Source organism: Haliotis rubra, unplaced genomic scaffold, assembly GCF_003918875.1.
Source record: "Haliotis rubra isolate DU_JTF1 unplaced genomic scaffold, ASM391887v1 Scf205, whole genome shotgun sequence".
In the NCBI taxonomy this organism is placed as follows: Eukaryota; Metazoa; Mollusca; class Gastropoda; order Lepetellida; family Haliotidae; genus Haliotis; species Haliotis rubra.
The window spans coordinates 555,459-569,585 of NW_025766059.1; the positions used below are offsets into that span (position 1 = coordinate 555,459).

General features: G+C 36.7%; 1 protein-coding gene across 1 annotated transcript in view; it reads right to left on the reverse strand.

Annotated features, from left to right (window-relative positions):
* Positions 1-13,338, reverse strand: part of LOC124276063 (post-GPI attachment to proteins factor 2-like) — a 37,563-nt gene extending 24,225 nt beyond the window's left edge. The window contains exon 1 of the mRNA XM_046711703.1: positions 12,924-13,338. Within this exon, the coding sequence (XP_046567659.1) occupies positions 12,924-13,085 (162 nt within the window). The 5' untranslated portion in view covers positions 13,086-13,338. The remainder of the gene's footprint in view (positions 1-12,923) is intronic.
* Positions 13,339-14,127: the final 789 nt, after the last annotated feature.

Here is a 14,127-nt window from a genome sequence, read left to right on the forward strand (position 1 = left end):
CTAACACACAATTCTGCAGAAGAAGAAGGAAGCACTGAGGTTCACCACGTCTGCCAGGCCACAAAACAACATGGCTGCTGCACTTGACACTGAACCTACTCAACCTGACGCATCATCAACACCTGGCTCACTCACAAGATATTTCAGACAGATATATTTCTCATGAATATTCTTCTAAAAAGCAATTATTTCCATTCAACAACTAATTCACAGCACCTTTACTGTGCATAAACCATGTTAACATGACACAACCCAGACAGATGTTACTTACTGACAGTTGATCCATACTTTCCATCATGCAAGCTGAACCCTTACAAGGGAAATACAAGAGCATTGGAAGATGTTTCATGTCACTTTTAAACAGCTGAAACAAGCTGAACCCTTACAAGGGAAATACAAGCATTGGAAGATGTTTCCAAATAATGTACAATGGGAGATGTTTCATGTCACTTTTAAACAGCTGAAATTTAGTTTGATTATACAAATACCATGCCTCAGCAAATCTTAGCAGTCCAGGAGCAAATATCACAATTTACATATTCTACAGAAAAATCCTGTCTCCGGAGAACCTGAGTAACAGTTTGACTACCATAATCCGGGTATGACACATCGTGTGATTTACTACCATCTGACCAAGCCATAAGACATCTGATGATGCATGTTTTTTTAATAAAATTTATATTAACATGATAGAAAGTGAATGGAACAGCTATTTCTCACATCCAATATAATGAATTTTACTGAAAAAAAGTGATATCATGATAAACATGATCATGTGACTCTGGATGTAATGACAGGACTAAAAGTTACTTTTAATGTATTTTTTTTAGCCCTTGGGACTAAAAATTGAGACTATAAAAAGACGATTAGGAATTTAATACCTCCACTAATCCAGCTAGACAAATCTGGAATAAAATACTGATAAATATAGTAAGAATTGGTTGTAACCAATGAGTTCAACACAACCGATAATTCAACACACTTCAACCAAAAGGGATAGACTGTATATGTGTTGTTACACAAAATTGGCCCTCTGGAATAGACTGGAGTTTCCAATAACTGAACCAGCACTAGTTAGTCTGTAGTCCAAGTCAAATTTATGCTGGTCTGGTAAGACCATTCCAAAGGTTCAGACCACAACCCACAAGCTGATTTTCAACACTGGATCATCTCCATCTTGTATTTGTAGATAAAACATACATTCTACATTTCTTTACCTACATCATGTACAAAGAAAACATAACATGATAACAAGAAATCAGAATATCCTTATAATCAAGCATCCAAGCCAGTGTTTAAATCTCACAAAATTCCAAGCCAGACAGCCGGACTGGTAACTTTAAAAAATTACCAGTCCGGATACAAACTTGCTTGTCCGGTTTTCAACAATGAAAATAGAAACAGGTTTCTGAATACTTTATTGTTTGCAGGCATCGCAATTTTATTAATTAGCACTAACAGGCAATGCACCGAGTTTAGGTAAACTGAAAGTACATGTGTTGTGATTGGTTATTGTAAAATGAACTTCCAATCGTAAATAGTTTAACATAATTATCATAATACCTTAAACACCTCAAACTGACTACTACCAGACCACCGGACAGGCTACTTTTAAAATTGACCGTCCGAGATGAAAATAGACCGTTCCGGACGGTCGGGCAGGCGGGAATTTTAAACGCTGATCCAAACACAATTTTTCATAATTGAACACAAATGCTATTGGTCAGTCTCATGTTCTCAACTATGTCAACTGTTCTAATTATTTATTCTGTATTATTCATTGAAGAACATGTGATATATGACAATTTATCCACACAGGCCAGTGTCTTTTACAAAAAATTTAGTACTGAAGAAAATATTTATGTTCGGTATGCGTGACCTAGTTTTAGTGAGCATTATATTAAAAACCCCTGAGAAATGACGCTAACTGATCTTTGTCTTCACTTGGTTTGGATGATCCAATCCTCCATCATGTTTTTACAACCAATTCCCAACACCACTAAGCAAGGTAAGTGTGCCCCACGTTGAGCTGAATATGAATGTAAAGAGCACCCAGCGCCTTGGTGCTTCTACTTCAGACATATTATACACTGACTACGTTCATGTACAGACTGATTGCCAGATCACTCCACACTGACATGGAGGGTGTGATGTCTCGAAGCATGAGAATAGCACCATTCCTGCTGGATATAGATGCAACAGTCATTACTTTATCACAAAATGACAAGTGAAAATCGCTGGTGTTGTTGGGAAAGCTGATTAACCTGGCCTTGCAAAAGTTCTCTATTTGCATTACTTGTTTCGGCTGGACAGTGATACACACAATGATAAAAGTTGGTACCACCTATATTAGTGACTTTGTCCTAACAGTCCTCCATATCATTACAATAGATTTTCAACCAATCATTTGGTCATTTTGGAGGACGAGTAAATGTCCTAGGAAATGAATTGATCTGAATCCCGGTATACATACCAAAATCATGGTGATGTTGTAACACTAACAGTCTGTCATTTTTAGTCACAAGTCGTGCAAAATGTCTGTGGGTATGGCAAGCTCTTCTCACAAGAGTCCCGTCATTAACACTAAGATCTGTTGATAATAATGTCAAGTTTCATATCCAGGGAATAGGGTTAAAGACAGACAGACAAAATAGTTTATTTTTGTGTCACGTGAATGTACATATCGATTAGTGAGTGAGTGAGTGAGTGAGTGAGTGAGTGAGTGAGTGAGTGAGTGAGTGAGTGAGTGAGTGAGTGAGTGAGTGAGTGAGTGAGTGAGTGAGTGAGTGAGTGAGTGAGTGAGTGAGTGAGTGAGTGAGTGAGTGAGTGAGTGAGTGAGTGAGTGAGGTTTTACGCCGTACTCAGCAATATTCCAGCTATATGGCAGTGGTCTGTAAATAATTGAGTCTGGACCAGACAATCCAGGGATCAACAGTATATCGATTAAAATGACAGTGGAGTGCAGCTTGTTCAGTGTCTAATAACTGAGCAAAGTTTGGGTGTAAAGTACTAACATTTTTATACAAATCATACCGAAGATCAGAATAATAAGGACAGTTAACTAAGAAAGTGTTTGGCATAGACTGGTACGTTTTAGAATTAAATGAATTAATTTGATTCTTTGGTCAGAGATTTCTAGACAAAGTGATATACTTTATAGCAATGATTAAGACTGATGGGTGATAGTGAGTTTCTCTGCTGAAATGTGTTAAGAAAATAGATCCTTATAAAGTTATCAGTCAGCCTTCGTGTTGAAGGCATGTTTTGTTTTCATAGCTAAAGATAAAAGCAAGCTTGTCTGGAAATCTTGACATACACACCAGAGACCATGTTGACTAACATGACTTCATACAGGATATGTAAACATCATAGTAAATAGGAACAAATATATAAAGTATTAAGTATAAGAGCCCAATATGTCCAATAAAATGTTCAAATTCTCCTAAAACTTGTTCATATGACAGTAGGCAAAGTTAGTGGTTCACCAATTGATAATATAAGATGTTTACTGATAGGTTTTATGCAAGAAATTGATTATTGATTGTCATGACCATAGCACTGAAAAATGTTGGGGCTAAAAATTTAAGTGCCAACCCAGAGACTTTTAATGCATATCTTCTATGAAAATGTTTTCTACGATAAATGTTCACTAACCACTAGTGACATGTATGTCAAGAAACTACTCCATTGGTGACACTTCCACTTAGCTGCAATGATAAAATGTGTATGTTGGAAGAGCATCTGTAACTAGCTCAGGTCAAGCAGAGGTCAAGGAGAAATCATTTACCTATATGTCTACCTGCAAAGTTAAAGAAGTGCTGCATGTTTTAATAACTATTCATAAACATTGTCGACTTCCCAAACCCCAACTGATGATGATGAACTTACAAAGGACTCGCTTCTGGATGTATTGACAATTAGGGCTGCAACGAATACACTATATGACGAATATGATACGTATCATGAATATTGGGTAACGAATATGAATAATTATTCACAAATACAATATTGTAGTTAAGTGATTGATGTACAATATGGAACGCCCATGTTGACAGTTTTGATTTGTCACAGCAATAATCAGTGATCTCATGACACTCAAATTTGGTATGTAATAGTTATAATCGACAGTACCATGTGCAGTCTTGGCAAACTAACATGACTTGCACTACTGCAATGCTAGTACATGTTCCATTCTTGCATATCTCACTTTGGAAAGGACATAAGGGTTCAAGTAAAACATGCTCCCTTAAAAAAATCGTAAATATTTGTTAATATTCGGTTCTGGTGACCACGAATAACGAACTGAATTCATGAAGGGCTACGGTTCGATTCACCAAATATGCTGAGTGAATCGTTACAGCCTTATTGACAATACAATTCAATGGAATATCTACTCTAGTAAAAGTATTTGGATGACACATGCAAGTTATTTGAAGATGAAAAGAATGGGGGTAGGGTCACATGTAACATATCAACACATCCTCTCTACTTCCAAGTTGATAATTATTAGTAAAATGAGACATTTTCAGTCCACAGTTACCAACAAATAAAACCAGTTAGAACTCAACAGGGTGCTCTCGAACATTCTCAGTTACTTCTGAGAGATTATCAGCATTTACAGTCAACAAAATGTTTGTTATCAGGTAGTTAATGATGGGACGGTGGGTTAGTCCAGTGGCTCACGTTGTAGGCACAGGTTCGATTCCCCACATGGGTACAATGTGTGAAGCCTATTTCTGGTGTCCCCCGCCATCATATTGATGGAATATTGCTAAAATCAGCATAAAATTCACTGATTGAATGATGTTGATTAATGACCACAAATCTTGAGGTTGATTTCCAACACTAATGATAGTTTCCTGAAGTGATCTTTTTAACATGTACTCCAGTGCCTTTTGAACACTTGTTTAAACAGCATCAACAAGATCAAGTAAAGAGGTACTGTGTCCCAAAACGAATGAAAATGTCATAATTAGACGCATTTCACCACTGCCATACTTGCTTTTAGTAGCAAGGCTTTGATCGTAAGGGACCTTTCATATGTTATGGCCAGGGGGGTGATGATGATTTTTATGGAGAAGCATGTATAATGTGAATGATTCCCCCTAAAATTTATGTACATTAAGTGACCCCCCTGCATGTCATGTACAAAATCAATGATCCTCCTCCCCCTTCTAATATTTTTTAAGCATAATTTTTAAATATTTTTATGTACAAAATTGCTGACCCCACTAGAAACGTGTACAAAATTGATGAAACCACCACCCTCCACCCCAAAGTCAAAATTGGTGACATCCAATAATTGGACAATCAATAATTGGACACCATCAATTTGGATTGAAAATGCATCTGTTTTTAAGACCGCTTCACTGCGCACATACACAACAATGCCGCCTCACTTCAGCTTGCCCACCAACATGGCTGATATCAACACAACAGACGTGTGATGGAAATGTTAATAATAAAACATTAATTGAAACTCGAAAAATACAATTACATGATTTCTTCCTCCACAATTATAAGGGAACCTCGCTATCATATTACCTTCTATTATAAGAATATTCAAACTCAATTACCATGTACAGCCCCAACCATAAACAAACAATATCTAACTCATCAGAGAGCCTTGTAAAAAAACATCACCATTTATACAAAATCTACAACAAAATGTTAGTAAGATTTGCCTACCTGGTAAACAGTATATTTGTTTCCATTTAGAATGGCTTACACAATATAAGATATCCAGTAAACTTGAAGCACTTCCCAAAGAAATGGCGTCACACCTTCGACACTTTAATGCGGAACTAAGCAAGATAACTGTCAGGCGAAACACGAAATTTATGCCACCCCAAATCTCCCCCATGTCCCCTTGCATTGTTCAAAAAGTACATGACAAAAATTGAACCATCAGAATTCTGCTTTCTGCCGGTTTCCCCGCAAGGCTGTCACTGCTGGTGACCCATGTCCATACACTTTATAAAACACTTGGTCACAATTCTGTCCCCTTTATAAAACACTTGGTCACAATTCTGTCCCAAATGATGAAAACACTGACTGACTGAGTTTGGTTTTACGCCGCTTTTCGCAATATTCCAGCAACATCACGGCAGGGGACACCAGAAATGGGCTTCACAAATTGTGCCCTTGTGGGAAATGATGAAAACAATTTCCAAGGAATCCCAAGAGGCATGTGAAATCATGATAGAAACTCACAGGTCATTAACAGTCCTTGATGAGTTACAACACTGATTCGTCTGTCTATGAGGAAAAGAATCTATTCTCCCATTCTGCAGGGTTCAGTTTCGACAGTCTGTCAAGTATTTTCCTACGTGTTTGGTTTCAAGTGAAATTAGAGACTATCAATTCAGTCTAACATTCATCTAATTTTCAAACAGTACGTTTATCTCTTAAACAATTAGCTTATGTTATAATAAATATCAGATATCCACAGCTGTTCCTGTAGAATTTCTATCATGAGCAGGGGTGGAAATAACCCATTGCCCGACGTCTGAGTCCAGTGATTTTTTCTGTCAGGCAAGCAAATTTGTATATCACACTGTACCGGTGTCCAGTTGACTTTCCAATGTTAATTATGTTGTTTATTTTAAAAAATCAACAAGAAAACGGCCAGTATAGTGGACAAATTATCAGGGCAAGTGATTTTACATGTTGCACTGTACCGGAGTACACTAGGAATTTTAAAGTTATTTCCACCCCTGATGAGCTATTAGGATCCATTAAAACACTCAGATTTCAAAAAGGCCATTCATCTTTTCTTCCAACCAGTTTGTTGTAGAACACTGCACTTGTCAATACTACAGCTATACAACAGTCAAATCTCTGAACGGCATTTAGAAGCGATACACATAAAGACAAGAATATATGAATGTCAACTTCTTTATTTTAACGTCATTTTCTTGAAAATAAAGATGCTGACATCCATAAATTCTTGACTGTAGCCTGTAAATAATCAAGTCTGGGAGAGAGTGAGTGAGTATGGTTTTACACCGCTATTGGTAATATTCCAGCAATATCAAGGCCGGAGACACCAGAAATGAGCTTCACACATTGTCCCCCTATGTGGAAAATTGAACTCGGACCTTCAGTGAGTGAGTGAGTATGGTTTAACACCGTTATTAGCAATATTCCAGCAATATCAAGGCCGGGGACACCAGAAATGAGCTTCACACATTGTATCCATGTGGAAAAATGCCGCCCCTCAAGTCTGGATTCAACAGTCCAGTGGTCTTGAGCAATGATCCAAAATGACTCACAACCTTTTAACCAGCATGGGTTACTTGGGGACCCCTTTCTACCGAGAATCCCCACAAGGAATAGGCCCAACTAACAGATTCTGAAAACTTGAGGAATTAATATATACATTTTCACTGTGAATCCCTTTTTCTGAATAATAAACTTGACATACTCAGCTTCCAAATGCTTACTGTATCATGAGGTAAAAGGTTAAACAATTCGCTCTATAGTAAACAAGGTAAAATTAGGGGCAGATATACTTTTTGAGCAAGGATGCATGGAGCACAATTTCTATAATTGTGCTTGTATATATGCAATAAAGTAACTATACTGAAATATGAAGGAACTGATGACACAAAACTAGGCAAACACAAACACAACAATGTATTATGTCACAATTTAATCATCAGCATCTCCCTCTAATTCTGCCCTTGGTAAAACCCAGCTGACAATTACTCTAAGAACAGTCTTCACCACATTTAGCATCCCAACCAACATCTATAGTTGTAGACCAATCTGCATGTAATGTTTACAGCCCTGCCACCCACTCCCCCTACAATCACCATGACTGAAGTCTGAAACTGTACAATACAGACCTTTTTGTACAGACAATAGATGATGAAATTCGGCAAGTGATTGGCTAGCAACTGTTCTAAAAAGCATTTCACTGACATTTGATTTAATTTTGTTCACTCTCCACGCAATCTCAGATAATAAATTTAATTTCTATCTTTTTCATAAGCAATTATTTTTTGTCACAATGTCTAAGCGTCTGTTACCCGTGAAGGTCCGGGTTAGAACACTGGTCTTCAGTAAACCATGCTCGTCGTAAGAGTCGACTAATGGGATCGGGTGGTCAGGCTCGCTGAATTGGTTGACACATGTCATTGGTTCTCAATTGCGCAGATCAATGCTCATGCTGTTGTCACTGAATTGTCTGGTCCAGACTCGATTATTTACAGACCGCCTCCATATACTAATATAGCTGGAATATTGCTGAGTGTGGCATAAAACTAAACTCACTCTAAGCGTCCGTGGTACTTAAATATAGGTAAAACTGTAGTCAAAGACAAACAAAAATGCCATCATATGATAAGCCCTGTAGGACAGAATAGGTAACATGCTTGTCATAAGAGGGAACTGAGAATATGTGCTTTTAGTTGACTGCTACTTTCTGTTGGAGACATTGCACCACAAAACTGCAGCTTTAGTCCCAAGCCGGAATTCTGTTTGTTTAACAAGCTTAACTTACAATAGTATAGTAAATACAGAAGCAGTAAATTCTACTGATGCTAATAAGCAAGTTCAGGCTTGTCATCACATAAGTATTTGGAGGAGGTTGCATCATCAACAACTGATCTGGTTAACATGGTTAAGCCTAGACTTGATTACTAACAGGCCAGCGTGACACAGCTGGAATATGCTGACGTCTGTCTCAAACAACATAAACTAACAATGTCAATAAGGAGTGTGAATATAGGTGCATGGTCTTCAATCAAATATCGTGTTAACTACACTGGGTTCCACTTTCAGTAAACCAGGTTATACTGCACACGAAAAATTGATCAGGCCCTGCTGAACTCAGGCAAGAATTCTGACTCATCGTATCTTTAACCAGCAAGCATGGTGAACATTGCAGAAACATTTGTCCATATACACATCTGTCCTCTGAACCTAGAATGTATATAGCTGTACATAACTAGGCACCAGGATCTATAATCAGATTGGATTTGTGAAGCCTAGAATATACTAATGAATCTGATGATTAATGAGATCACAATTTCCATTTCAGGACTGCATGGTATTACTGGTATACCACAATAGCCTTATCAAACATTTGGTTGGTTGGTTGGTTTGATGCTTAACACCGCACTCAGCAATATTCCATCATGGTGGTGGTCGGTAAATAATTGATTCTGAACCAGACAATCCAGTGATCAACAGCATGAGCATCAATTTACGCAACTGGGATACGATGACATGTGTCAACCAAGTCAGTGCGCTTGACCACCCAATCCTGTTAGTCACCTCTTACGACAAGCATGGGTTACTGAAGACCAATAACTCAGATCTTCACGGGTCCCTTATTGCAATATGAATTGCAATATTTTTTTCTGTTTCTGGCATATTGGATGAAAAATAGTTATTTGTATCATTTATCCTGAAACCTCAAAGAAATTCAATCACAAATGATGTTTCCCTTCGAAACTGATAACAAACCAACAGAAACACAGAAGTGATATTCCTCTCATGGTGTTACTTCCCCTGTATCCATGACAACAAAATGACTGACCATGCCCAGTAATATTTACTTCAGTGTGTAGAAAATAGGGTGTGCATGTACAATCAATGTCAATCACTTTATCTCCCAATATATTCAATATGTAAGACAATACAGATAGCTGTTTTGCAATACATTACAATGAAACTCCATGGACCCTATATATGTTATCATGATTACCAGTTTATTTTGATTTGAAATAATTGTTTAGTTAGTACGCTAGTAGTATTTTAATGACTATTTCATGAGAACTAAACATATGTATCATTTGTAAGCAGGAGTGAGTGAGTGAGTTGGCGTTTACGCTGCTTATAGCCATAATACAGCAATATCACCCCGGAGAACACCAGAAATGGGCTTCACACATTGTACCCATGTGGCGACTCGAAATATGGCCTTCAGCATGATCAACGAATATTTTAACCATTAGCAAGCAGGAAGCATAAATGACTTGCCAGGTCTGTTGATAATGATAAAAGTGACATTGTAATACAGTGGACAAAACAAATATGTCTGACTGTTGCTGATAAACAAGTCTAAACATTTGTTTGCCATAACTATAACTGATATCACTATGAAAAGGATCTAGCAAGAGAAGACAACTCTTGCATCACAACAACCATAGTTAATCTCGTCAACAAATAAATAATTGAAAAACCATTAGTGTCAGCGCTTTATGAGAGTTCCACAAAATATGAGTCAATACCTTTGCGTGAGCACAATGCTTTCAGTAGTATGGATAGCCTGTGACCATGCCATAGGCATTGATTGATTTCACTCTGCATCGATATTGATTGTACTATTGTATGTAAATGTATCTGTGTGTGTAATATTGATGCAAGTATTTTTGCAAATGATCCAATTGTTCTCATACAGGCACCAAATCAATATTATCCCCATTTCCAAATGTAAGGCAATGAGAATGAGAAGCTTATTCCATTTTTGTTAGCATGTAATTCCAAATACCATTCTCCAAACCTAGCCAAAAGTCCAAAGCTTGGGTCAAGCAACATTCTGATTAGTATGGCATAGTACTCGTAATCTCAGTCAAAAACTGGGATTCCAATCACATGAAAATCTACTGAAAATACTGTCAAGAACCAAGAACATTCAAGTAGATTCAAAGTTTTGTAATACTCCACAGGAACAAAGAACATGGTCTTACCCACTAAAAAAATAGCTGCATCCATGTTAAGTAGATTACCCATGAAGCCAATATCTAGCCTTTATTCTGCAGCAAATGTCAGTCTATATTCCAAAATTGGAATCACCAATTTCCCTATTCATGTTACTCATTAATACTTTAATAACATATTTATGTACAGGCAACTGGTATTTCACTGAGCAATTGACACTAAACAACTTTTTACGTAAGGAACTTGGTTTGAAATCCCTGATAAATCCCTGGATAGGCCATTAAAACCCACATATCATTGGATAACTGAAAGCTTCACACATTGTGCCCATGTGGGGATTGTGGAAGGCTTTAATTTACTTATCCTTATCCTTTTTTTTTATACAATGTATTTGATAACACTGTATTGAAACATAAAACGGAAACAACTATACATTTGCCTTAATCCTTTGAAGAATTTTTTAAGGTAGGTAACAGTCTTTTGCAGATAATTAGTTTTTTCAACAACTGAATTACAAAATATTCATCAAACACCTTTGGTAAGGAAATTTATACAAATTGATTACACAATTAACATCTTACAAAACAAATTCCCCAAGTCAATCATTTATATGTAAACGCAACTGGAAATACTGTGAATGACATTTTGTTGATTGTCTAAGTATATAGTATTATTAATCAATGTGTCAACTTGTCAAACCATTTCTGAATGGATTGATCCATATATTAAACTTTCAAATACGTGACATTTTCGTGAGTGATTCCTGATCTGACACATGTAACATTTTTACATTATGGGAATTCTGTAGACTGCGAAATCCCAAAGAAATGCAACATAAGTGCTTTGATATGTTATAATACTGAGTCATTTCTGAGGCACTGACACAGGCTCTGCTTAATCCAGGATCTGGAACAATGTACACGATCAATACTGGCCATAATCAAGCTAATTAAGACAATAGCAATTAACTCTATTGGCAATTAACATCTACACAATCAAGGGCCCACCAACTGATGATTTGGTTACATATTATGCAAGACTGGACAACAGGTGGATGGATAGCTTGCTCTTATTTGTATTTCTCAGTCTGCTTAAACAGCATGTTTGGATGTTCACAAGTTTTTACTTGAATACTAGACATCCTTTTTATTGTTTATTTTTATTTTTTTTTTTATGCTTACCTAAAGATTCAGGGATGTAAGGGATATAGTTTCTTTTCAAAAGCATGATAGCATTGGTCACTTTGGTCCAAATGGAAAAATACATGGACAAACAACTTTTGAAACATATATTCAAATGATCTCAGTAGTATGAAATGTGCCTGCCAGTTTGAATGACATACCTTCCAACCCCTATCTATACTTTGGAAATAATTGATATATATATTACAAGAATCTTGCTCCTCTTTATGTCTATATTCTATTAATAGTTGAGAGATTGTGGATATATGGAGTTCTGTAAAGCAAGCAAAATAAAAAATGATAAGCCTAACAAAATTCACATCAGTGTGATAACATTATTCTCTCACATGTAAGAAAAATGGATGGTTTGGACTGACTACATTCATTGTACAGATATAAAATACTTTGAAGAAAACGTGGGTATTTCATTGGTTTCTTAGAATCTACAAAATCTGAAGTTTCAACATCCATCTTCCCTCACATGGTTACATACGAAAACAAATAGACAGCATATCATGAAATTATCCATAACATTAAACTATCAGTCAAGAAAACTGTGATGAACTTGTTAATGTGGCAGCATACAATAACATAAGGGTTATTTAAGTTTATAGCATTATCTGACAGAGAATTTCACCTTGACAACAATGTGGTCCAATTACCATGATTACTGATAAATTATTAATCAAACACTGAACACAGAACTTGATCCATTACCTACGTCAGAAACAATTACTAGGCAGCTGGTCTAATCCTAATGCCTGAACTAAAACTCTCAATCACGTCAGTTTTGGTTAAATGCTTTTAGCCTAACAAAGCTTCGCCACAGAATACATCAGACTGTTCTCTCATGAAATAACATGAATATGTTTCAAAAACATTTTAAAGAATTATCAATTTAGCCTAATCATGTTTATGCAAAAGTAGGGTTCGAATTAATAATAAGTTGAAGTTTTACATTTCCAAAATCACAGCATGTTAACTTGTTAACTTTGATGTTTGTTTACAAGAAAGTGTGAATAATGTGTAAACAGGAAATGAATAAAATTTCCTCAAATAGCCATTACTTACATTACACTGTGTGTCGTTGACATCGTCGAAGCGGAACAGATATGCTGTCACGAAACAGAAAAGGAGGGCAAAAGCTGGCAGCGAGACGGTAACCACTGCAAATTTCAAGATTGGAATGTGCAAATACACTTTTTCTATCGTTCCTTCCAGCGGTTTCCCCATGGTCTCTTTCCACCTACAGCTCTCGTTCACGAAAATCACTTTTGGTAAAGTTTCTCCCCGTTCAATCACGCGTCGGTGTTATTCGCGTTTGGTTGACAGAGGCAACCGGAAGTGGTGGTCGAAGGTGTGGTCACGGTTTCGTTAAAAAACACGAACACGGTTCTGATTACGAATCTGGATTGGTATATCTCGGGCTGGTGCACATTGTGCATTGACGGCTTCAGTCACAGAGCGTTCATGTTCCTGCAGAGATAAATACTGCTGTGTTTACCCTTTTCCGTCAACCTCTGTTGGTTAACTATCAGACAATGCAACAGCTGTTTCTACAATGGAAGGTAGCATTGTACTGTGCAGAATCTAAACTATACAATTTTTGCACTGCGTTACTGTCAATATTTTATACTGTGAAGTGCCAAGCTTGCATTATCACTTTCAATCAAAGCTATTTGTATATTGAAATTGCGGAACACTTGCTTTATATTATGTGACAACCCTCACTAGATTTATTTATTTGCCACAATACATGTATACCAGGCCATTGGAAATAGGCCAATGCATAAATACGGTGAATTGTTTCACAGCTGATTATCACTGAACACAATCAATGCAATTAAGCACCCCGTTCCATACAGCTGCTTAAATACGTAATAAAAATGAAATTATTGATTTTCCTATAAATAGAAAGGAGGTGGACCTTTATCATTTTTCAATCAACTACTGATTGATTAAAGTCAAACGTACAGCGACGAACCACGAAGTGTAATATTTATATAGCATACTAAACATCCGCTTTATTGTATATTTTAAATTATATGTTGATTTTATTATAAATGAAACTCGAGATGGAACTCGTTATATCATTTTCCCCAAAACAGACTAGATGCATGCAAGTCCCCCCCCCTCTCTAACTACATGAAGGCACTCCATCATAGTAAGGCTCAAGACTTTTCAGCCACCCATCGTAGCTTTGTTTTGTATAATTAATTAAATAAGATATAATTTGCATTGGGCTATTCGTAGGTTTACACACGAAAAACTAAAC